The sequence below is a fragment of the Dipodomys merriami genome, unplaced genomic scaffold (assembly GCF_024711535.1).
Source record: "Dipodomys merriami isolate MVZ:Mamm:240054 unplaced genomic scaffold, mDipMer1.0.p SCAF_379, whole genome shotgun sequence".
NCBI classification, from domain to species: domain Eukaryota; kingdom Metazoa; phylum Chordata; class Mammalia; order Rodentia; family Heteromyidae; genus Dipodomys; species Dipodomys merriami.
This window is the reverse complement of record NW_027205370.1, coordinates 751543-777360: the sequence shown is the minus strand read 5'-3', so window position 1 is coordinate 777360 and position 25818 is coordinate 751543. Positions and strand designations below refer to the sequence as shown.

At 42.2% G+C, this 25818-nt stretch overlaps 1 protein-coding gene across 1 annotated transcript; it reads left to right on the top strand.

Moving 5' to 3' along the window:
* The first annotated feature begins 493 nt into the window (after nt 1–493).
* LOC138804904 (eukaryotic translation initiation factor 3 subunit J) lies at nt 494–25317 on the top strand. Its single transcript, XM_069989429.1, has 8 exons — nt 494–631; nt 736–848; nt 14547–14601; nt 14956–15047; nt 18870–18984; nt 21821–21982; nt 23881–23954; nt 24266–25317. The coding sequence occupies exons 1-8, from the start codon at nt 595–597 to the stop codon at nt 24395–24397; spliced, it is 780 nt and encodes a 259-aa protein (XP_069845530.1). The 5' UTR covers nt 494–594; the 3' UTR covers nt 24398–25317.
* Nucleotides 25318–25818: the final 501 nt, after the last annotated feature.

Sequence of the window (25818 nt, the reverse complement as noted above, 5' to 3'; positions counted from 1 at the left end):
GATAACTTCCCCACTTACTTGGCCCTCCGGCGGCCCGGGCTGGGCTGACAGTCTCCCGGTCTCCGGCGAGCCGCGGGAACCGCCCCCAGTCCCCGCCCCCAACCCCTGCCGGCCTCAGTCCCCGCCCCTTCCCCCCCCGCCGGCCTCAGTCCCCGCCCCTTCCCCCCGCCGGCCTCAGTCCCCGCCCCCTAGCCCCACCCCCTGCCAGCCTTAGTCCCCGCCCCTTCCCCCACCGACCTCAGTCCCCACCCCTTCCCCGTCCCGGCCTCAGCCCCCACCCCTTTCCTCCACACACACACACCCCCCCCCCCCCCCCAGCTGACCTCAGTCCCCGCCCCTTCCTCCCGCCGACCTCAGTCCCCGCCCCTTTCCCCCCCCACCGCCGGCCTCAGTCCCCGCCCCTTCCCCGCCGCGTGCAACGCCGGCGCCGCCCCGAGGGGAGGGGGTGTGGTCCGGGCTTGGGCGCTAAGTCAGCCACGGTCCCAGCGTGCCCCGCGCGGGCCAACGAGAGCCAGCCGGGTGACTCACCTCCGCCGCGCCAACTCTTCGCGGCGCTCGCGCTCCCTCATACACACGCTCGCCACCCGGCTCGAGATGGCGGCGGCAGCGGCGGGGGACTCGGACTCTTGGGGTGAGCAGAAAGTTCCGGGGACGGAGACAGGTTCCCTCCCCCACACACACACCCTCGGGCGGGACCGGCAAACAGGCACTAACGCGGCTGGCTCTCTCCCGTAGACGCGGACACGTTCTCGGTGGAAGACGCGGTGCGGAAGGTGGGGGGCGGCGGCAGCGGCGGCCCGGCCGGCGGGGACCGCTGGGAAGGCGAGGACGAGGACGAGGACGTCAAGGTAGGAGCGGGCCCGAGACCCACCGGCGGCGCGGGCGCGGCCGGGCGGAGTTGCGGGGCGGGCGGTGGGAGGACCACTCCGGGGCCCAGGGGCGCCGCCCGGGCCTGCTGCGGGCCGTGGAGCTCCCGCGCGAGCCTCGGGACCCGCCGTGCCCTCCTCCCCTCCGCCCGCCGGCCATGTGCCGGGGCCGGGCAGCGCCGCCCCGCTGCTGCCGCGCGGAGGGCGGTGGCGGCCTGGACCTCTCCCTTTCCCCCTTCGCTGGCCCTGGTTGGGAGAGTCGGCTCCCAGGGCCCCGATCCCACCCGCCAACTGGCGCCGGGAGGTGACAGCAGCCCCGGGAGGCCGCGGCCCACGTGCGGCGTCGCAGGCCGGAGCCTCGGGTCGGAGTGAGACTTGGCCGACGTGGAAGTTGAACCTGGTGGTGGTTGATCTCCCATATGGAAAGTCTGGAAAGCCGCTCAGGTCTACTCCCCAGGTTCAGTCATTTAACTGATGAGCCCGAAAGCCTGTTTGGTGGAGTGTGTGCCAGGGATTAGATAAGGGAAGTCACCTTGGTTTTTTCATCCCAGCCTTTTCTGTACAAGCTGAATAGAACTGTAGAGTAAAATAACTTTTAGCCCTCCCTTCCCCCACCCTGTGGTAAAAAGGGTGAACTGAGACCGAGATAAATCAGCAGTTACCTTGGCCGAAAGCTGGGTTGGTCTGCACAGCACTCTGAAAAATGGAGTGTCCGTTTTTCATTGATACGTGAACGAGGCCTATGCAAATACTGAAGGTTTAATACTTGAAGCCGGCCAGGGGCTAGTGTTTTATTTTTCTGATCGATGCCTTGTAATTCTGTATTATATTCAGCTTTATCGTTTGTTTTTGACAACTTCACAGACGATTTACTGTGATCACATTCTGGTTGTTTTTTTTTTTTTTTTTTTTTTTTAACATAGCTAAAAGTATCAAGTCCAGAATCTGAAGATGAGCATTAAAAAGTTTTTGAAACCATGATAGGTAACATTTTGTATGAATTGGAAATGCTTTTTTTTTTCTTTTCTTGGTTTTGGTGAATCTAGTGAGTGTATTACCCTCATAGCTTCATATTCTTTATAAACTGAGTATCCTGTAAATCCTTCTGTCTGGATTAAATGAACTGTTTGGTTTTCCTTTTTTGCTAACTGTTGAGGTAAATGTCCAGTTTGTCAGACAGCTTGAATTTCAGGAACAATGTGATCTTTGCACACATTGAAGTTACTAAATGGGAGTACTATTGCTGACTGGGGGATATTTAGATGCTTTGTTTACATGCTGCATAGACATGGCAGTAGATTGTGTTGCCAGCCTCGTTACAACGTTACCACATTGTAACAGATTTCCAAGGTTTGGGTTAGATTTGAATTTTCACTTTTTCTAATGTGGAAGTGGTCGTCTCATAAAAATTGGGAATAGGTTAAATATAGAGATGATTAGAGAGTTTAGGAGAAAAGTCTCAAAGTTAAGTTTGAGAGGAGTCAATTGTGATCACATGGAATGAATTTTGGAGCTGTCAGACTATAAAGAACATCTTGTTTAATCTTCCTTTGCATACATTTTAATGTAGTTATTTCTTTTGCATAAAGTTTCAAATTGATCTTAGAAATTGAAGTCTTAATTGGTTCCTTTTGTGTTGAAATACTAGCTTTATTTACATTGATTCCTACAATGTGGTGTGCAGTGAGTGTTAGAGTCAAACTTTAGTTTATAAGGTTGCCTTGATATTTTCTAGATTTGTGGTCAATAAGCAAGTTATACTTTCCCAATCTGTAAGTCTCATTTTAGGACCCACATCAGAGGGTGGTTTGCATTTTAAATGCTTTGCCAAGCATAAGCTGGGCTAGCTAGCCAGCACTTGGTGGTCAGTAAATGCTAATTCTTTTGTCACTTCATGTTGTGCTTTGGCTAATTGAGAATATGTTTAGGCTGTTAGGATACTAGTATCTGGGACTACTTTGCACTACAATTTATATATATATATTTTTTTGGTTGGTTGTAGGGCTTGAACTCAGGGCCTAGGCGTTGTCCCTGAGTTCTTTTGCCTGAGGCTAGTGCCCTACCACTTTTTTTTTTTTTTTTTTTTTTTGGGTCCGGTTGTGGGGCCTGGGTGCTATCCCTCAGCTCTTCAGCTCAAGGCTAGCACTCTCCTGCTTGAGCCACAGCGCCACTTCCAGCTTTTTTCTTTTTGCTTATGTGGTGCTGAGGAATCAAACCCAGGGCCTCAGGCATGCAAGGCAAGCACTCTACCACTAAGCCACCTTCCCAGCCCTGCTCTACCACTTTGATCCACCACATCACTTCATGTTTTTTGGTAATTAATTGGAGATAAGAGTGCCCGTTGCACTGCAATTTCAGGTCTCAGTCTTCTAAGTAGCTAGGATTACAGGTGTGAGCCACCAGTGCCTGGCCAGTTTATAATTTCTTTTCTCTCTCTCTCTCTTTTTTTTTTTTTTGGCCAGTCCTGGGTCTTCAACTCAGGTCCTGAGTACTATCCCTGAACTTCTTTTGCTCAAGGCCAGTGCCACTTCGGGCTTTTTCTGTTTATGTGGTACTGAGGAATCCAACCCAAGGCTTCATGCATGGTAGGCAAGCATTCTACCAGTAAGCCACATTCCCAGCCCCAGCTTATAATTTTTGACGCCAAAAATTAAGCACTTTATATATTGTCTTTTTACTCTGAGGTTATTGCTTTGAGTGGAAGACCATGGTTATCAAGAAAAATTTTGCTTTTTTACTAGTCTAGAATTAAATTTGTTCTCTTAGTAGTTATATCACAAAATTTCTAAATTCTAATGTTTTAGCACTTAATCTGTTTGTGGGAGGATATATGCAGGAACTTGTTTTGATGAGGTCTAGTTATAAGGAATAATTGTAGTCCCTAAACAGTTCACTATGTGATTTTTTTTTTTTTTGGTCGGTCATGGGGCCTGAACTCTGGGCCTGGGCACTGTCCCTCAGCTCTTCAGCTGAAGGCTAGTACCACTTCCAGCTTTTTTCTGCTTATGTGGTTCTGAGGAATTGAACCCAGGGCCTCATGCATGCAAGGCAAGCACTCTACCACTGAGCCACCTTCCCAGCCCCACTATGTAAATTTTTATTTAAAAAAAAGTCTTTAAAAGCAAAGTCTGTAGATGAATGTAAGTTATTTATCTCAACCTTGTAATGCTTAACCTTCTCACGTGTTAGTTTAATATCTTTTGTAATATCTGGAGAAATGAAAAAACTCTGGAGTGTTTGTTACAAATCTGCTCTAATAGTTTTGCAGACATTGAATAGACAGTAGACTTAGTATTTTACAGTCTCTTTCTCTGTGTTCCTCCCCCTACCCCACAAGTTTTTGTACTGGGCTTGAACTCGGGGCCTAGGCCCTGTCCCTTAGTTTTTCCTACTCAAGGCTGGCACTTACCACCACTTGAGTCACAGCTCCACTTCTGGCTTTTTGGTGGTTAATTGGAGATAAGAGCCATGGTTTTTCTGCTCAAGTTGGCTACAAACCTCCATCCTCAGATCTTAGATTCCTGATGAGTGAGGATTACAGGGGTGAGGCACCAGCACATGTCAGTACCTTGCTTTCTGTAAACTTTTTAAATAATCATCTGAGCTGGAGGCGGTAGCTCACATCTGTAATTCTAGCTACTTCAGGAGGCTGGGATCTGAGGATCGTCATTTGAAGCCACCCAGGGTAGGAATGTCTGTGAAACATATTTCCAATTAACCACCAAAAAAAACCCTAGTTGAGCTATGGCTTAAGTGATAAAGTGCTAACCTTGAACAAAAAAGCTCAGGGACAGCACCTAGGTCCTGAGTACAAACCCCAAGGCTCCTTCATCCACCACCTCTCCCCAAAAAGCCATCTGGGACAGTGGCAGAAATGAACTTAGGTGAAGTTGGAAAGCTTTTCATCATAGTGAAAGGGCTGTCTATACTTTTTCCAGTTAAAAACCCTGGCTTTATTTTTACTTTTTGTACTACTCAGTGTACAGTCAGTGGGAGGGATTATTCACTTGGTGAGTATGAGTGGACTCTGTCCTTGTTACAGAGTGATATGTAGGATGTGTTGATTGAGCAGACAGTAAGTTCGTAGTGGAAGAAGAGACAACTCTTAGTGTTTTACTGGAACAGATTAGAAATAGTTTATTCAAAGGGTATATAGACTATCCATACAGTAGAGGAAACTTCCTATGCTTAACCTTTTCACCCATTTGCTTCCTAAGTGCATTACAATTTCTTTAAATGAGATCCAAAGATAGGTGCTGGTGGCTCATGTCTGTAATCCCAGCTACTCAGGAGGCTGAGATCTGAGGGTTGCAGTTTAAAGCCAGCACCAGCAGGAAAGTCTATCTGTGAGAGTCTGATTTCCATCTAACAACTGAAAAAACCAGCTGGAAGTGGAGCTATGGTTCAAGTGGTAGAGAGCAAAAATAGCTCAAGGAAAAGTGCCCAGGCCCTGAGTTTATGATTCTAGGACCTGTGTGCATGCATGCACTCAGAACAGGTTTATTTCTCTTATCATCCCTATTTTCTTCCAATCCCATTATTTTGAAGAAAAACCTAGTCATATAATTGCAATAATTAGCAATTTTTATAAATAGTGTGTTTATTATTTAAATTTTTTGACCCTTCTGAGTAGCTAGGATTACAGGCATAAGACACCAGTACCTGTCTGTACTTTCTTTATGTGTGTGTGCTGATAGTGTGACTTGATCTCACAGCCTGAGTGCTGTCCTTTAGCTTTTTCACTCAAGGTGGGTGCTTTGTCTCTTGAGCCATACATAGCTTTTTGGTGGTCATTGGAGATAGCAGTATCACAGACTTTCCTATTCTGAATGATCTTGAACCTCAGTTCTCAGATCTCAGCCTTCTGATGACAGCACTATGGCCTTAGCTTTGGCTGTCTGAACACCTGTGTGGCATCACCAGCAGACATACTTTTGCTTTGTAGGTAATGCTGCTTACACTAATGATCAATGTCCAATTAAAAAGTCTTAAGAGTCTATATTACTTAAAAAATTTTTTTTTGTAGTTCTGGGAGATAAACAACTAGTCAGGCACTACCACTGAGCTACCTCCCCAGTCTTTGTATTGAAGAGTATTTCCCTTTTGTATTTGTCCAGTCACAATAAATGACTTATTTAGTGTTCATTGTCTTGGTCTTGGTATTGCTTAGCCAAGAATTTAAAGTAGAATTAACTGACAACTACTCCTAATATGAGACAGTTGGCATTGTAATATGGAACACAAGTTCTGAGCCAGACATAATTGAATTAAGTAGAATATACTAAGGCAAGACCTTGGCTTGAGAGATCAGCACAGTTCTGGTATAATAGTAGATTGTTGGGACTTTTTTTTTTTTTTTTTTTGCTGGTCATGGGGCTTGAACTCAGGGTCTGGGCATTTTCTCTGAGCTTTTTTGCTCTAGGTTATAGGTCTACCACTTGAGCTATACCTCCCCTTCAGCTTTTTTGGTGCTTACTTGGAGATAAGAATCTCACAGACTTTCCTGTAGTCCTGGCTGGCTCTGAACCACAGTCTTCAGATCTCAGCTTCCTGAGGAGCTAAATTTACAGGCATGCCAGGAGTGCCCAACATATTTGGATTTCTTTTTAAATTTTTTCATGGGAGGGCTGGGAAGGTGGCTCAGTGGTAGAGCACTTGCCTTGCATGCTCAAGGCCCTGGGTTCGATTCCTCAGCACCACATAAGAAAAAAGAAAAAAGCTGGAAGTGGCGCTGTGGCTCAAGTGGTAGAGCGCTAGCCTTGAGCTGAAGAGCTGAGGGACAGTGCCCAGGCCCAGAGTTCAGGCCCCACGACCGGACCCAAAAAAAAAAAATTTTTTTTTTCATGGGAAATTTTTCTAGCCTTGCCAGAATCTCATTTCAGAATTCTGGGGCCACTCAGAGCAGAACCTGCACAGCTTGTGAAACACCAAGAAGAAAACTTACCCAGTTAGAGACTATGCTGTATCTGAATCAAGTTATTTAGAGAAAAAGAGGGAAGGAATATGCATGTGTTAGTTCCTCGGCTATTACTGTGGGACAGGACAACTTACTATTCTTCTGAAGCTACTTCTGTTTGAGAATCTATAAATATATCTTGCTTAACTTGGAAAACATTTTCAACCCTAAATGTGTTCTCTCATTGCATGTGACATTTTGTGGTTCTGTATCATAAAATGACAGAACCAGTCAACTGCTAGCTGCATTGTTAGATACTAAAAGAAACTAGCAGTTTAAAATTTTCTGTTTTGTTTTTAATAGTCATGTAAAATTGGGAAGCAGGTTGTAGTTTGCTTGATTCTTTGGGATGCTAGGTAGAATGCTAGCTATCAAACCCAGGCAAGCACTCTGCCAACTGAGCTCTATCGCCAGCCTGGTTGTTTTGTTTTGTTTTGTTTGTGGTGCTGCTACTGGTCCTTGAAATGGGCACTGTCCCTCAGCTTTTCTTCTGTTAAAGGCTGGTGCTCTACCACTTGAGCCACTGTCCTTTTGATGGCTAATTGGAGATCACAGATTTCCCCTGCCTGGGCTGGCTTTGAACCACACTCCTCAGATCTCAGCCTCCTGAGTAAGATTACAGACATGAGTCACCAGCACCTTCTAGGAAGTGGGTTTTAAATTTGAAAAGCAACCATCTCTTTCAGAGAAATGGTTCAAATGATAGTGGATATGTATATGTATTGGCAAGATAAGTAGTTTATAAACTACTTTTTTGCTAAGGAAGCTAACCATTTTAGGAGAACAGCCAGCATGACTATTTTATAGATAAATTGGATATCAGAGTTGGAAAGTCTATTGGGTTCCAAAAATAAGAGGGACTTTTAATTGCATAACAGTATGTAGTATCTTGAACCACATAACCATTTAGGGCTCTTTTGAAGTGAGTTACAGACTTCCTATTTTCAGTGCGAATTTTGGGTCTTTCTTTAGGAAATCTTTTTGCATATTATCTGAAACTTTGCCAGCATTTACAAAGTCCTCATGTTTACCAGAAAACTTGGATAGGTTTTTCAGAAGTGTTGTGGCAAGCATTCTATCCTATATTTGCTTTTCCAACACCCACTGATTTCATAACTAAAGAAACAAAATATTTAGGATCCTAAGGAAAGCTAACTATCTTTCTGTGGTTACAGCTATTTGTTTGCAGGTGTGGCTATTTCTTTTTGCTGTTTACCTTATCTGGGGACTGGGTGTTAGCTTGGTAGTAACTTCAGGGCCTACAGTTTAGGTGAGGGTATAAGACAAATAAAGTTCACCTTTCATGGGCCCTTTATGAACTGAAGAACAAATGTCATAACTTCTAGGTGGCAGGAACTATTTTGCTACTAGAATTCATTTTGGAATAGACTGGAGCGTTTCTAGGTAGCTTCATATTCTACATTGAGAGTTGTGCAAGGTTCGTGTTTTGTTGGGAGACACTAGGGACAGTGGTAGAGATGGGATAGATGTTGTTGTGATAGGAGGTGCTGCAGGCGCAGTGACAGGAGTGAGCAGGCTGATGTTCTCCTGCGAAAGAGAACGAAGGAATGCCCACACCCAGCAGGACTGCGCCAATACTGGTTTCTCCGCATTGAAGGTATTTCAGTTTCTCTACTTTTGCCCTTAAAGGCTTCTAAACCAATTTCTTTAGACTTGTGGAAAATCAGCGAGGAAGATTGATTGGAATAGGTGGTAAACACCCCAACCTCACATAGAACAAATGTGAGTTAATTAAAAAAAAAAAATCACTATAGGCAGTTGGAAGGTTTTGTTTTGTTTTGTTTTGTTTTTTGCTGGCTATGGGGCCTGAAGTCTGGGCCTGGGCGCTGTCCCTCAGCTCTTCAGCTCAAGGCAAGTGCTCTAATGCTTGAGCCACAGCGCCACTTCCAGCTTTTTCTGCTTATGTGGTGCTAAGGAATCAAACCCAGGGCCTCATGCATGCAAGGCAAGCGCTCTACCACTGAGTCCAGTTTGAAGGGTTTTTGTTGTTGTTGTTTTTGTTGTTGGTGGTGATAGTCATGGGCTTGAATTCAGGGCCTGGGCATGATCCCTGAGCTTTATGCGCTCTACACTTTGAGCCACTGCACCACTTCTGGTTTTCTTTTCTTTTCTTTTTTATTTTAAATTTTTATTGTAAAGGTGCTGTACAGAGGGGTTACAGTTACATGAGTAAAGCAATGAGCACATTCCTTCTTGAGCATTGTTATCCCTTCCCTTGTTCTTCTCCCACTATCCTTTGCCTCCCTCGCCCCCCCCCACCTCGAAGTTGTAAAATTCATTTCCAATGTACTGTCTTGTAAGTATCATTGCAATGGATCATCCTGTGTCCTTGTTTCAGTGTTTTGTTATTCCCCTCCCCAGATTAGACAAATCACTTCCAGTTTTTTAATGGTTAATTGGAGACCAGAGTCTCAAGGACTTTCCTGCCCCAGCTGGCTTTGAACCGTGATTCTCAGATCTCATCCTCCCTAGTTACTAGGATTACAGGTGTGAGCCACCAGTTCCAGTTAAGGTTTTTGTTTTGATTTGTTTTGGTGCTAGTTCTGGGGCTTAAATTCAGGGCCTGGACCTTGTTAACCTGAGCTGTTTATTCATGGCTAGTGCTCTACTACTTGAGCCACAGCTCCACTTCCAGATTTTTGGTAGTTAATTGGAGATGAAGCCCAGGCTGGCTTCAAAGTGGGATCCTCAGATCTCAGCCTCCTGAGTAGCTAGAATTATAGATGTGAGCCACTGGTGCCTGGCTACAATCTGAGTTCTGAAGATGGATAGTTAATACTTGTTACATATTGTAGCTTTTTTGTGTGTTCTGGTACTGGCGCTTGAACTCAGGGCCTGGGCACTGTCCCTGAGCTTTTGCTCAAACCTAATGCTCTACCATAGCCATGGACTTTCCTGCCCTGGCTGGCTTCAAATCATCATCCTTAGATCTCAGCCTCCTGAGTAGCTGAGGTTACAGCTTGAGCCACCAGTGCCCAGCCATATGATTCCCTATAATACCAGTGAGCTCATTCCAAAAGTAATTGGAAGAATGGATTTTGATGTGGAAGAACTTAGTTCCCAAGTAGTTACAGTTCAGGACCCAGAGAAGAAATGATACTGAAGACAATGGCTTTGTCTGGGCTTCAGTTTCCTTATCTGTAAAACAGGGATGATGCCACCTTCCTTTGAAGACTGTTGTGAGGATTAACCATGTTACTCCATATAAAGTTCTTTGCATAATGCTGGGTGCAAAGTGAGCATCTCATTAAGTGCTGTCATTGTCACCATTGTTAGACGTTGTAAATATGTGTTCCCTATAAAGTGAGCACAGGGTCCTCTGAAGCACTTCTTAAAGCAGCTGACCAAACCCAGTCTTCTCTGTTTTCTACCACTAACAGTAGATTTGCCTCTTGCTTAACTTTTATTTTTAGCTCTTTGCTTCCTTTTATTTATTTTTTTTTAATTGTATTTTATTTTATTTGAGAACATACTGTACAGGGGGGCTACAATTACATGGGCAGGATAATGCATACATTTCTTACCAAGCATTGCAGCCTCCTCCTTTGTTTACCCTTCACTTCCCTTCCCCGCCTCCCCCTCCCCCCACTTTGCTTCCTTTTATACTGTGGTGTTTTGATATAAATACTTAGAAGGCAAGTCATCTAGGTAACATAAACATTTGATCCCTAATTTCAGACTCTAGTGTTAGTTATCCAAATAATGACTGATGGGTTTGTTTTCAACAAAACAACCATGAGCTGGGAGCTGGTGGCTCACACCTGTAATCCTAGCTACTCTGGAGGCTGAGATCTGAGGATAGGGGTTCAAAGCCATCCTAGGCAGGAAAGTCTGAAACTCTTTTTTGTTGTTGTTGTTGGTGGTGGTGGTGGTGGTCATGGGCCTGAACTCTGGGCCTGGGCGCTGTCCCTCAGCTCTTCAGCTGAAGGCTAGCGCTCTACCACTTGAGCCTCAACCCCACTTCTGGCTTTTTCTGCTTATGTGGTGCTGAGGAATGGAACCCAGGGCCTCATGCATGCAAGGCAACTACTTTACCACTGACCCTTCCCAACCCCTGTGAGACTCTTATCTCCAATAAACTACCAGAAAACCGAAAGTGGTTCGTTCTGTGGTTCAAAGTGGTAGAGCCCTAGCCTTGAGCAAAGGAGCTCGGGGAAAGTGTCCAGGCCATGAGTTAAAGCCCCATGACTGACAAAACTGGACCATAAGCCAGGTGCCAGTTGCTCACACTTGTAGACCTTGCTTCTCAGAAAGCTGAGATCTGAGGATTACAGTTTGAAGCTGGTCCAAGCATGAAAGTCTATGAGACTTTTTGTTGTTGTTGTTGGCCGTGGGGCTTGAACTCTGGGCTTGGACGCTGTCCCTCAGCTCTTCAGCTCAGGGTGAGCGCTCTGCCACTTGAGCTACAGCACCACTTGCAGTTTTCTGGTGCTTTATTGGAGATAAGAGTTTCATGGACTTTCCTGCTCGGGCTGGCTTTGAACCGCAATCCTCAGATCTCAGCCTCCCGGGTAGCTAGGATTACAGGCGTGAGCCACCAGCGCCTGGCTCTATGAGACTCTTAACCCCAATTAACCACCAAAAGGTTAGAAGTGGAGTTGTGGTAGAACACCATCCTTAAGCAGAAAAGATAAGGGACAGAGACCAGGCCACGTTCAAGGCCCAATATTGACAAAAATAAATACTGAATCTTGGCTTAAATTGCCAAGGTGATTATATAATGTTCTTCCTACTCTACTTCTGCAGCCCCTATAGCAGCCTTAGAAAGGATGGTGGATATTTAATTCTTTTTGGACTTAGAAGCAGGGTTAGTTCATTTATATGCCTAGACTGATTTAGATTTTTGATCTGTCTTGCAATTAAACCAGAAGCGTGTGTCATAGATGGGCACATTGGTCAGAACTTGCCTTTCAGCCTTTGCCTTTTCTAGTCCCGTCAGGGCCTCCTGTATGGCTGCTACCATCCTCCAGCCCATCTCTACGCCGTGTGTATGGTGTATGGTGTGCCTGGTGTTTGCTGAGACGGTGCTCAAAGTCTGATTCAAACGCAAGGCTGTCTCTCTGTCCACATTAAGCTGAAATCTTCTAAAGTCTATGGAGCCCTTAGAAAATTCAGTCTAGCAGCTGACTTATATTTAGCTCAGTGATATGAGTTAGGCATAGAAAAGACTACAGATCTACCTCCAAGTAATTACCCAAACTAGAGAGAAAGACAGAAAGGCAGATGGGCTAGGGATCTAAGTGGAATAGTAATGAAACTCTGTGTATTCTTTTTTGGTGTAAGATTTTCCAAGTGGCCCAAATCCAAAGGCAGTGAAAGGAAATGGCGGATCAGTTTTACAGCATGGTATGGTAGATAGGACTTCACAGGGTAATGCTAGAGACGTTAAGAAGGGGGCAGGGTAAGGATGCAGGTTGAATATGCCTCTCCAAGATGTTTGGGGCCAGCAGTGTTTCAATTTTCAGATTTTGGGATGTTTGCAAATACATTGAGATTTTTGGAGGTGAAAATTACTTACGTTTTATATATATATGCCTTATACATATAGCCTGAAGGTAATTTTATACAAGATTTTTTAAATATGTTTTTTATTGTGAAAATAGTGTACAGAGGGGTTACAGTTACATGAGCAAGGTAATGAGTACATTTCTTATCAAGCATGGTTGCCCCCTCCTGAGTTTTTCCCCTACCATCCCTGCCCTCCCGTCTCCACAGATACTCTCCCCCGCCCCTTCAAGATTTTTAATGCATCTGTGTTTTGTCTATGATCCATTGATGAGTCAGGTGTGAAGCTTTGTGTTGTAGCATGTTAGTAACCAAAATTTTCTGAATTTTATGGCATTGCCGACTTCAAATTTTTTTTTTTTTTTTTTTTTTTTTTTTTTTTGTCGGTCGTGGGGCTTGAACTCTGGGCCTGGGCGTTGTCCCTCAGCTCTTCAGCTCAAGGCGAGCGCTCTACCACTTGAGCTACAGCGCCACTTCCGGTTTTCTGGTGGTTTATTGGAGATAGGAGTCTCACAGTCTTTCTTGCCCGGGCTGGCTTTGAACCGCGATCCTCAGATCTCAGCCTCCTGAGTAGCTAGGATTACAGGCGTGAGCCACCAGCGCCCAGCCCGACTTCAAATTTTTTATATTAAAGATGTACTTGCATATATTTTAAATATATTTTTACACTTTCTCAATTATTATTTTTTTATGTATGTGCCAGTCCTGGGGCTTGGGCACTGTCTCTGAGCTTTTTTCTCAAAGCTAGTGCTCTAGAACTTGAGTCATAGCTCTACTTTTGACCTTTTTTGTGGTTAACTGGAGATTTAAAAGTCTCATGGACTTCCCTGCTTAGCCTGGCTTCAAATCACAATCCTCAGATCTCAGCCTCCTGCTAGGATTACAGGCATGAGCCACTGGCACCTGGTTTATTTTTAGTTAAGTAGTTGTACAAGTTTCAATTCCAGAAGTCAAGTAATGAGTACAATGCATCTTAGTCATGTCACGCCTTCTGCCATTCTCCCCCTTGTCTTCCCATCCCCATCCTCAGGTTACACAGCTCAGTTTTTACATAGTGTAAATTGAAGTAATGTTTATATTTGTTCACCTTTCTTCCATACTTGGTGTTCCTCCTCTCCGTCCTCCTCTTGATGTCCTCGTCGTAACGTTATTCAGCTTCCTAAATTTTTGTTGTTCAAAGGAGTTACACTAAGTATCCTGTCAATTTATGTGTATGCATATAATCCTGTATATGTTACTATACATGTTTATATGTTAGGTCTTACTTTCACATAAGAGAAAATATGCACCATTTGTCTCTGAGCATGACTTCATTCGCCATATTTTTCTAAACCTATCCATTTTCCTGAAAATGGCATATTCTGATAGAGTAGTAAAACACACACGCACGCACACACACACACTTTCTTGACCCACTCACCTGTTGTAGGGCATCTGGGCTGTTGCTATGTCCTATTTATCCTGAACGGTTCAGAAATGAAAATGGATACGCAAAGGTCTTTACTGTATCTTGATTTGTGATATTCTGGGTAGATGTCCAAGAGTGGTATTACTGGATCATAGGGAAGTTCTATGTTTTGTTTTGTTTTGTTTTTGAGGAACCTCCACATCATCTTCCTGAGTTCCCCACCAACCATATAATAGTGTTCCTTTTTATTCACACACCCCTCCAGTGTTGGTTGTTGTACTGTTGATGTTGGCCATTCTTAATTGGGGTGAGATGGAATCTAGTGTTGTTTTTGATTTGCATTTCCTTTTTGTTCAAAAAAAAAACCTAAAAACCTTGATTATCAATAAGTCAATTCCAATGTAAATGATAAATTGTTTTAGTGAGGTGGCAAGACACAGAATTAGCACACAAAAACCAGTAGCTTTAATGTACAAAAATAAGGAATATAGTAGAAAATACCCTGCTTACAAAAACTATTTAGGAAATGTGTAATACAACCTCAAAAGGTAAGGTTCCCTCACACTACTGAAAGATGTAAAAGTAAATGAAAAATGGACAGATGAGTAAAGAGGGCTATAAATAAATCAGTTCAACATTATAAATATATCCGTTCATCCTACATTAATGTGTTGTTTAATGTAGTGCCCACAATGTCGATAAGCTTGTTTCTGTGGAATTAGACAAATTGATATATAAAGATCACATAGAAGATCAAACTTATAAGAATTACTGAGGTCTTTTTCTTTAGGATAACTGGGATGATGATGATGAAGAAAAAAAAGAAGAGGCAGAAGTAAAACCAGGTGAGTCACTGTTGCTCCTACATTTGGTTTGATATCTTGGTGTAGGTACTTGGTCCTTAACACAATGCTCACAAAATTTTAAATGTTAGTTTTCTGAAATTAAGCAACCTTCCATTCCCTCCGAATTCTCTTTTTCTGTCCTCAAAATATAATTAGATTATATGTGGTGGAGAAATATCAAAGGAGATGTTTAAATTTTTAAGAGTCAAATTAGAGAGGACAAAGAAGAGCCTTGGAATTTTGCTCTTCTTATTTTTCAAGCTATCACTGTATGTGTCTAAAAGTCAGGAACAGTTTGGTCTCTTCAGTTGTCCATTAACTGGATTTACTTTATGAATAAAACATTTCTTTCAGAAATAAAAATTTCAGAAAAGAAAAAAATAGCGGAGAAAATAAAAGAAAAAGAACGACAACAGAAGAAAAGGCAAGAAGAAATTAAAAAGAGAGTAAGTTCTGTTCTTCTTTAAAGTGTATGCAGAATTCTTACATCAGTGGGTACAGGTCTAAGAGCATAGAGACTATATAAATGGATAGCACAAGATAGGTGAACACCAAATAGGCCGTTTTTTTGTACTTTTGCAAAGAAAGTACCCAGAAGGGTTTTTTTTAATTTTTAATATTATTTTATTCATTAGAATGCCTTTTAAGGTTTTCTCTCATTTTTTGGCCAGTACCAGGTTTGACTTCAGGGACTGAAGCTTACTTGGCTGGCTTGCTTGGCTGGCACTCTACCACTTGAGTCACGTCTCTATTTGCTGGTTAATTGGAAATGGAGTCTTTTAGACTTTCCTGCTCAGGCTGGCTTTGAACCACAATATCAGCTCCATCTCCTGAGTGGCTAAGCCTTTTAAGTTTTGACAAACAAGAGCATTCATGGTTGCACAGTGACCACAGTAAAAAAATTTTCTTTTTTTAGCAATACTGGAACTTGAACTAGTTGGTCTTGTGCTTGTGCTTGTAGGTGCTCTAATTAAACATGAGTCACACCCTGGTTTTTATTTTTTCATTTGTTGAAGAGACCAGAGTACTTGCCTTTTGTACAGCTTCTACCTTCTGAATGCTTCCTTGTAAATTGCAGTCTCCTCCATCTTGCCAGCTAATTATCAAGCTTTTATTAGATTCAGGTTAGACATTTCAAATTGGGATGCTGAGTGCTTCAAGGGAGTGGGGAGAATGATGGAAGGGAATACTATAAAAAGGAGAAAAGTTCACCTATGAAGTTAATAGGGTGTGCTTCATATTGTATCACATCAAGATTTAATGTCTAACAATTAAAAACTAAAAATAAGTATTACTAATATTAACTAATAACTAAAATTGATGACTGGATTAAAGTGGTGACAGCCTGATTCCTTGGTTATACCACTATTTTTATCTTCTTACAAGAAATTGTTTTACATCATTTCTTTCCCTTGTGTGTCTGAATGTGTGTGTCAGTATCAGGGCTTGAACTCAGGGCAGAGCGCTCATTCTTTGGTTTACTTGCTTTCAGCTACTGTTTTGCCACTTGAGCCATATTTGCAGTCCAGCTTTTTTTATGGTAAATTGGAGATCTTTTGAACTTTTCTCCTTTTGCTAGTTTTGAACCAAAATCCTCAGATCATAGCCCCTTAACTTGCTAGGGTTACAGGTACAAGCCACTCAGTTTTTTTAATGCAGTTGATGATCAACTTCTAATTATACCTATGACTTTATGGTGAACATTTCTGACTTAACATGTTGTAAAGTGTGTTTTACAGTTTTGGGGGTTTTGGTGCCAGTACTGGGGTTTCAACTCAGGACTTGGGCTTTGTCCCTTAACTTTTTCACCCAATTCTGGCACTCTGCCATTTGAGCCACAGCTACACTTTTGGCTTTCTACTGGTTAGTTGGAGATAAGGGTCTCACCAACTTTTCTGGCTTTTTGAATTGTAATTAATCCCCAGATCTCAGCCTCCTGAGTAAGCTAGATTTACAGACATCCAATTCATGCCCATCTGTTCCACAGGATTCCATTCATCTTGGAAAGCTTATTTCTGGTTTAGTATATACTAGTCCAAGTCTCATGGTTTTCCTAACCTGGCTTTGAACTGCAGTCCTTAGATCTCAGCCTATGATTGCAGACATAAGCCACCAGTGCCAGGGCCCACTATGTAGTCAATGCTTTGTGGTTTATTGTTATAAGGAATTTATATTTAAGAGACTGAATCTAGCTGCTATGGTTATTCATTAGTATTAAGGTAGCTTGCCTCATGAAAGCACGTGTATGTATGTGAGTGTAATCACTAATTCATATCAACATTTTCTTATACTGAAAATCCTTGTTTTTAATGTTTGCTTTTTTTCTAAAATACTAGTGTTACTACTAACAGTATAAAATGTCTCAGCATATTTAGAATTTCTTTGCAGTTCTTTTGGAGTTAGAATGTAATCAACTTAAAAAAAAAAAAAAAAAGAATAAGCTAGGCGCCGGTGGCTCACTCCTGTAATCCTAGCTACTCAGGAAGCTGAGATCTGAGGATCGCAGTTTAAAGCCAGCCCGGGCAGGAAAGTTCATGAGACTCTTATCTCCAATAAATGGCTAGAAAACCGGAAGTGGTGCTGTGGCTCAAGTGGTAGAGTGCTTGCCTTAAGCTGAAGAGCACAAAGACGGCGCCCAAGCCCAGAGTACAAGCCCCACGACCGACAAAAAAAAAAAGAATATGTTCCACTGTATTGAGTTCTAGGTTCTGATATCATTTGAATATTTTCCCTATTTCCTTTTTGTCTACCTTGTTTCAGTTTGAGGGTTTTTGGTATTTAATATATTTTTGAATATATGTTCAGAAATCTACACTACACAGAAATGCTATCCTCAGAAAAGTCTCAGATTGGTGCAAGTAGATCTTAAATGTTCTAACCCTACAAAATTAAGTATCTGAAGTGACAGCTATTCCATGGTTCAATCATTTCACAATATATATGCAAGATAGAATTCCTGTTCTCCCCCTCCAATTTAAAACATTTTAGCTACTTAATAATTTGTCTAAGCTTACCATCTGAGGATCAAGGTTTGATGCCTTGATACATTCAATTAACCAGAAAAGGCCAGAAGAGGACATGGCTCAGATGGTACAGCAGTAGCCCTAAATTCAAGCCCTGGTACTGGCATAAAGAAATAATAATTTGTTAGCTGAGCACTGGTGGCTCACACCTGAATCCTAGCTACTCTTATTTCTAACTACCAAAAAAGCCAGAAGTTGAGCCAGTGGCTCAAGTAGTAGAGCACTAGCCTTGAGGGAGGAAAAAAGTCTCAGGCCCTCAACCCTCACAGCTGGTACCACATCGTAATAATTTGTCTAAAAATACCCTTTTACTATCAGAATAAATAATAGAATTGTAACTGAAGTCTAAGGAATTATACTGACTAAATCTCTTTGGGCCATTGAGGTTAGAATCACATTGTTGTGTTACATTTTTATGTTAGTCTCTTAATATGAAGAAATCTTAATTGGAGTGTACTGAATTAATAATATGCCTGGCACTGAGGTTAGTTTTGATGCAGAAAATATGTAATGATGTTCAATCTACTAAGACAGTCAAATAGTTTTTTTCTTTCTAAAAAGTGCTTTTGAGGGGCTGGGAGGTGGCTCAGTGGTAGTGTTTGCCTTCCATGCACGAGGCCCTGGGTTCAATTCCTCAGCACCACATAAGCAGAAAAAGCTGGAAGTAGCACTGTGGCTTAAGTGGTAGAGCTCTAGTCTTGAGCTAAGGAGCTGAGGGACAGCGCCCAGGCCCAGAGTTCAGATCCCAGGACTGATTTCCCCCTCCCCCCGCCCAAAAAAAAAGTGTTTTTGAGCTTTTTTAACCTGTCGTAATGATCTTTCCCATTTCCTCTCCATGAGAAATGAAACGTGATCTACTTCAGAAGCAGATTTCAAAATGAAAATCTTAACTGCACAGGGGAAAATAAGTATAAAGAGCACAGGTTCCTTTCACCTTTTTCCTCAGTAAATATGAGGATTTTTCCTTGCTGTAAATAATACCATGTATTAATACAAAGTTACAGCATATAGAAAAGACATTTAACTGCTGTCCTTTCAAAGGAATGAGATTTGGAAAGAAGTGAAAACAACTTTTCTTACTATTGTTATATCCTGTCACGTTTGTTATGATAGTATTTACATTATTTAGTGGATCTGCCATTAACTCGTGGTTATTAGGCATTTAGGATGTAATTAAATTTATTTGAAAGTATAAATAATATTTCAGTGGATATCTTTGTGAAATTTTCTGTTCTTTCATCTTAGTTAGAAGAACCTGAAGAACCTAAAGTGCTAACACCAGAAGAACAATTAGCAGATAAACTGCGGCTAAAGAAACTACAGGAAGAGTCAGACCTTGAACTAGCAAAAGAAACATTTGGTAAGTTGGGGGGGTGGGGGGGTTGCAGGACAATACTTGTTAGTTGTGAACATTGAGAAAACATGTCAGACAGGTACTGGTGGCTCACGCCTGTAATCCTAGCTAGTCAGGAAGCTGAGATCTGAGGTTTGTGGTACAAAGACAGCCCGGCAAGAAAGTCTAGGAGACCTCCAGTTAACCACCTGAAAGCCTGAAGTGGTGGAGGCTGCTGCTTACATGGAGCGCGCTAGTCTTGAGCAGCAAAGCTCAGGGACAGTGCCCAGACCCTGAGTTCAAGCCCCACAACTGACTGACAAAACATGTCTTAAAGGAAGTGTACTGCCTAATTTTGATATTAATCTGTGTGTATTTGAGTAGATGTATGTATTCAGGTTTATGACTCATTGTTTGGAGCATCAAAGGACTCAAGTTATTGTACTTGCTGGGTGTGGTGTTACACACCTATAATTCCAGCACTTGAGTGGCTAGGTAGGAAGATCTCCAGGTCAAAGCCAGAGAGATCCTGTTTCTCAAAAAAAAAAGAATAAAGTCATTAGTCCTAATGAAGTATATTGTTACGTAGAGTACATTTATGAGCTGGATGAAATTAAGGATTTGGCTTTGTGATTTAAATACTGAGATGACTGGGAGGCTATAAGTCCCCATATGCAGACCATGTTCGACCAAGCTTGGTCATCTTCTGCATTCTGGTTTCTTTTCTTTCTTTGATCCTTCTTGGCCTTTACCATTTCTGTCTGCCATGTCTGCAGTTGTAGTTAGTGGACAAGAGAAAAACTTTCAGGACCCTAAAAATACGTTCAGAATGTTGTAGGAAAGTTACTTGAGGGCTGGGAAGGTGGCTCAGTGGTAGAGCGCTTGCCTTGCATGCATGAGGCCCTGGGTTTGATTCCTGAGCACCACATTAAAAAAAAAAGGGAAAAAAAAGTAACTTGACACAGAGGATAGAGCCTGTATTCATTTAAACAAGCTTCTTAACAGGTGCTGCGTGCTTTTCAGAGGAGGTCATGTTGAAACAACTCTGAAATTGAAATCTGTAACCAAGAACCCTCTAGTTGTTGTGGTCCCTTCCATTTTACATCAGAAGACTATAGGAATTGTTCCCTTTCCTTAGGGAAGTGTTACCCTATCTGGCTGCTGATGCTCCTGTGTGTTTGAAAGGTCCTAAGAGTACTCACCTAATTAGAGGCACATGGCCACGATGCTGTGCTTTTATGGATGTTAAAGCTTCCCATGTAGTTATTAAAGGGGCAGGTTTATTCCATATTCACAGTCTAGCATGGGACACCAGTTAAGACTAAAAAGTAAGCCAGCTGGCAGTGGCTCAAGCCTGTAACCCTAGCTACTCAGGAAGCTGAGATCTGAGGATCATGGTTCAAAGCCAGCCCAGGCAGTAAAGGCTATGAGACTCTCAAAAGAATCACAAAACACCAGAAATGGAGTTGTGGCTTAGGTGGTAGAACCCTAACCTTGAGTGATAAAGGGTCAGTACCCAGGCCTTGAATTCAAGCCCTAGTAGTACTGCCCAAAAATAAGATTAAGAAGTAAAAAAAAAAAAAACAAAAAAAACACAGCTGGGTGCCAGTGGTTCACCCCTGTAATCCTAGCTACTAAGGAGGCCAAGATCTAAAGATCATGGTTCAAAGCCAGCCGTGGCAGGAAAGTGCATGAGACTGTTATCTCCAGTAAACCAGTAGAAAACTGGAAGTGGCTCTGTGGCTCAAGTAGTAGAGCGCTAGCCTTAAGCTGAAGAGCTGAGGGATAGCGCCCAGGCCCAGAGTTCAAGCCCCATGGGGAGGGTGGAGGGAGGGAATAGGACAGAACACATGACAACAATAGGCATTCATACAAGTCATTATTTGGCTAATAAGATTTTATTATTGTCTTTCATATCAAATACTGCATCTTTGGTATGATAAGCTTTTAATATTGAAAGGAATATAGAAAGAAGCATACTTGTCTTTTAGTCTAGAATTCCCTTACATCTCAAGTTATTGGGTAGCTAATAACTTGTTAGCAGGTTATTTTACCTTACTCTGGGGCTATTTTTAGGCAAATCCTTTAAGCACTTTCTTTTTGTTCCATGGAGTTCCTTTGGCAGCTGGTGAGTTCTATGTATCCTTTCATAATAGATTTTTAACTGAATAAAACAAAACTCAAAAGGGTGAGCAAATGCAACAATGGTAATTACTGGACAGTATGTTGAAAATGAACGATACAACTTGTGGATAGGGATGGGCGAGAAAAACTGGGAACAAGGGGAGGGGTGACATTGTACTCTGACTAATGTAACTTCAACCCCTGTATACATCACCCCTGTATACATCACCTTTATCATAACTAAAAAAACTGAAAAACACCAAACTCAGGATTTTATTTACAAAGGTACTAAAACTGAAACAACACTGAATTGTGTGCTTTAGTTTGTGGTGGTGAGATTGAACCTGAGGCCTCCTACATGCTGGTCAAGTCAGTCCTCTATCACTGAGCTACAGAGAGCGCGCTATTGTGCTTAACAGAATGCCGTCAAGTGGCTGAAGTAATGACTGGACAATATTTCAATATAATGTCTCAACTATAATGTGACATGGTGTGACATGACAGTAGTATCTGATCTCTATTGGTAAGTCAGATTTGTGCCTGTAGTAAAAATTGAAGATGTAATATTTTTTCTTACTCAAAGTTACAGGCCCCCTTATGAATTACGTCCCTGGACTTCAGTGAGCCTAGGTTAAAAATAGAGTTGTCTGAAGAGTGGGACAGTGGGGTAATTGGTTTTAGGTTTTGTTTTTTTTAATTTTAACTTACTAATATTTTTGGTACTTCTTCTGCCCTCCAGGTGTTAATAATACAGTTTGTGGAATAGATGCTATGAACCCATCTTCAAGAGATGATTTCACAGAATTTGGGAAGTTACTAAAAGATAAAATTACACAGTATGAAAAGTCATTATATTATGCCAGTTTTTTGGAAGCCTTAGTTCGAGATGTGTGTATTTCGTGTAAGTAATTGTCTCTAGCCCCTGTGGGTAGCTTCAAGTATGGGCAAAGATGGAGGGGTTGTGATGTTAGTAATACACACCTGGGATTTGATTTTTTTAGTAGCTACTCTTAGGAATGTTCTTGTATGTATAGTATGTTGGGACAGACTGCCTTAAAAAAAAGTTGTGGGAAGCTGGGCGCCGGTGGCTCACGCCTGTCATCCTAGCTTCTCAGGAGGCTGAGATCTGAGGATCGCGGTTCAAAACCAGCCCAGGCATGAAAGTCCATGAGACTCTTATCTCCAGTAAACCACTAGAAAACCGGAAGTGGTGCTGTGGCTCAAGAGGTAGAGCACTTACCTTGAGCTGAAGAGCGCAGGGATAATGCCCAAGCCCAGAGTTCAAGCCCCATAACCGACCAAAAAAAAAAAAAGTTGTGGGATTGTGACCACACCAGTTCATTTTATCCAGTTGTCTCTTGAAATGGGCTACAAAGTGGTATCTTTTAGGAGAATGATCTTGGACTTTGTAGGATTTTAGAGATGAGAGATGAGAAAGCCTAAGACAAGGTACTTGACAGAGCTCACATTCATTCTCGGGGACTGTGGCTGTGGCGCCACACCTTGTGGAGTCATACTTTCAGGGCAGGATAGATGGGAGTGACAGCATGGGTGGTGTAGCACTAATGTGGAAAGAACTAGTTTGCTAGTGTTTGGAGACGTTTTCAAGGAGTACTACACAGTAAATTGTAAATTGAGTTTTGAGAAATGATCACTATACTGGGGGTTCTAAATTTGGTCTGTGATTATATATTCCCAGAAAGGCTGTATTTTATCCTTTTCTATATGGGCTATTTTTCCTGTTTTGGGAGATGTGAGCGCTCTACCACTTTGAGCCACAGCACCACTTCCGGTTTTCTGGCAGTTAATTGGAGATAAGAGGCTCAGGGACTTTTTTGCTAGGGGGGCTTTTTTTTTTTTTTTTTTGTCGGTCGTGGGGCTTGAACTCTGGGCCTGGGCGCTGTCCCTCAGCTCTTCAGCTCAAGGCGAGCGCTCTACCACTTGAGCTACAGCGCCACTTCCGGTTTTCTGGTGGTTTATTGGAGATAGGAGTCTCACGGTCTCTCCTGCCCGGGCTGGCTTTGAACCGCGATCCTCAGATCTCAGCCTCCTGAGTAGCTAGGATTACAGGCGTGAGCCACCAGCGCCCAGCTTGCTAGGGGGACTTTTTAAGACACAGGTTCTCTTTGTTTCAGCTGTGATTGGTCATTTATAATTTTTTTTTGGCTGTGGGGTCTGAACTCTGGGCCTAGGTGCTGTCCCTCAGCTCTTCAGCTCAAGGCTAGCACTCTACTACTTGAGCCACAGCACCACTTCCAGTTTTTTCTGCTTATGTGGTGCTGAGGAATCGAACCCAGGGCCTCTTGCATGCAAGACAAGCACTCTACCACTGAGCCACCTTCCCAGCCCTCATCATTATAAATTTTGGTTGCTGAGTTTACAAGTTTAAGTAGTTTTTTTTTTTTTTAATTTTTTTTTTTTTGTCGGTCATGGGGCCTGAACTCTGGGCCTGAGCACTGTCCCTCAGCTCTTCAGCTTAAGGCTAGTGCCCTACCACTTGAGCCAAAGCACCACTTCCAGCTTTTTCTGCTTATGTGGTGCTGAGGAATCGAACCCAGGGCCTCATGCATGCAAGGCAAGCACTCTACCACTGAGCCACCTTCCCAGCCCCTAAGTAGTTTTGATCTAAAAGCCTAACCTTAGGCTAAATGGTTTTAACATCTTACATTTATAAAAGGAGAAATAAGATGGTAAAGTTACTTAGGTTTCTCATTTGTAGTCGCAGGTGTCTATTTTGCTTTTTTTTCAAAATACTTCCAAATTGAAGGTTAGTGATATACTCACTCCTCCCTTTTTCAGTGGAAATTGATGACTTGAAAAAGATTACCAATTCATTGACTGTGCTTTGCAGTGAAAAACAGAAGCAAGAAAAGGTAAGAGCAAGCTATACAGGGAAACGCTTATCACATTACAGTGGGGTTGTGAGCAACTTATTCTCAATAGATGAAACTTAAGTGGGGTTCATGAATGCTTTAAAGCTGGGATAGAAGGGGATGCTATAATGCCTACTGTCAATCATTGTGTTTATGGACATCCTGTGTGTTTCTCCTTTGAGTTAATAGGAATTCTTTAAAAGACTTGTTTTCTGGGACCAGAGGCTTTGGTGTCTTTGTGAGGGCTGCTATACCAGATAAAATGCCCATGGCAGATAAGGTTTCATGAATTAACTCTGTTTCATCTTTAGCAAAGCAAAGCCAAAAAGAAGAAGAAAGGCGTGGTTCCTGGAGGGGGATTAAAGGCCACCATGAAAGACGATCTGGCAGATTATGGTGGTTATGATGGAGGATATGTACAAGACTATGAAGACTTCATGTGACAGTTTCTCTCTCCTAGTGTCTTCTTTCTGTTGCCCACAATCCCTTCAACATGTAGCACAACTTCTTTTCCTTTCAGTTCTGCCAAATGCTACAATCAGAAGTGCAGTATCTTTTGTGCTGGTTATTTAACCCCTTGACACTTAGGTGCTAATGTGCAAATGAGGGAACTTGGATCTTGCTGCCAAGGGGTTAAAATTGGGAACTTAAGTTGCTACTAAATCATAGTCTAAAAACAAAACAAACCTAATAATGTTGTCATTGTTGCTGTCTAATCCCATAGCAGCAGTCACTAAATTGGAAACAAAGGTTGCAACGTGACAAAAAATTGTGTAGTATTTACCAGCACGGTTCAGTAATACAGCCTTAACCATACCTCCTTGAACTACTTCATACTTGTCAAGAAAAGCAGTTTGCAGCCAGGGCATGTGGTGTGCACCTAGTATTAAAATTGCTTTGTCTAAGAATTGAGCGTGAGGATATTAAGTACATTGTGAAGAAAACTTATCTCAGAGTGAAGATACTGCGGCTGAAAAGTACTGGTTTGATACTTAAAATTTCAATGACCAAAACCACCTCTGAAGCTGAAGAAGGTAAACCTCTCCATTATCACAGGACAAGTTACGGAATTTCAGTGTACAGACTGTCTAAGTTTTTATTTATCAGACTTTCTACTGAGGGAGGGAAACTACCTGTTTTTATTTGCTTGATTCAAGTGTCTGAGAAACAAATCTCTTGTCTCCTAGGCTGCAATGAAATAACTTTTAACAGGGTTTTGGCATTTCCTTTTCTTTATAAAACATGCTCAGCAAGCTGCATCAGTTAACTACAGTTTGGTAAATTGTTATGTTAACAATTATGACATCTGCAATGTTTTATAAAGCAACTAATTTAATAAAATCACTATTGTGAGGACTTAAAATTTCGTGTTACCTCCCAAGAAATATTTGAAAGTACAGAACACAGTCTCTCTAGGGACTAGAGCGCCCTGTGTTCTTACTAAAACTTAATCACTGTTGATGTAGTTACAGCTTTAAGACTGATTGGCCAGGCCTTTGGTAGTATCACTATAGAGCAACAAAGGTGAGCTGCCTTCCTCTTATTTATTTGCAGAATCATTTTATTCTCTTTAGATAGACACTAAGGCTTAGTTAAGAACATACTATAGAGTAATGGAGCCTACAACTCAGGTTACTGCTATAAGCATATAAATTGAGTGATTATTTTCTAAGTCATCTAACCAACTTTGTGTGGTCTTCTTTGTCCCTTCCAAACAACCAGAACAAAAAATGTTTAATTTTTCTCCCATAGGAAATAGAAACCTCAAAGCTCTGTAGACTACTAAGTGGAAAACAGGACCACACAGCAATAATTACGTAAATACTGTTTAAAGGCAGACAAGAGCTAAGATTTTCATGGCAGT

Bases quoted from the DNA above. Each gene is read 5' to 3' on its own strand.
- LOC138804904 (XM_069989429.1), top strand. From the start codon at position 595: ATGGCGGCGGCAGCGGCGGGGGACTCGGACTCTTGGG. The intron at 15,048-18,869 runs GTAAGTTCTGTT...CTTTCATCTTAG, and splicing joins AAGAAGAAATTAAAAAGAGA to TTAGAAGAACCTGAAGAACC. The intron at 23,955-24,265 runs GTAAGAGCAAGC...TTTCATCTTTAG, and splicing joins AAAAACAGAAGCAAGAAAAG to CAAAGCAAAGCCAAAAAGAA.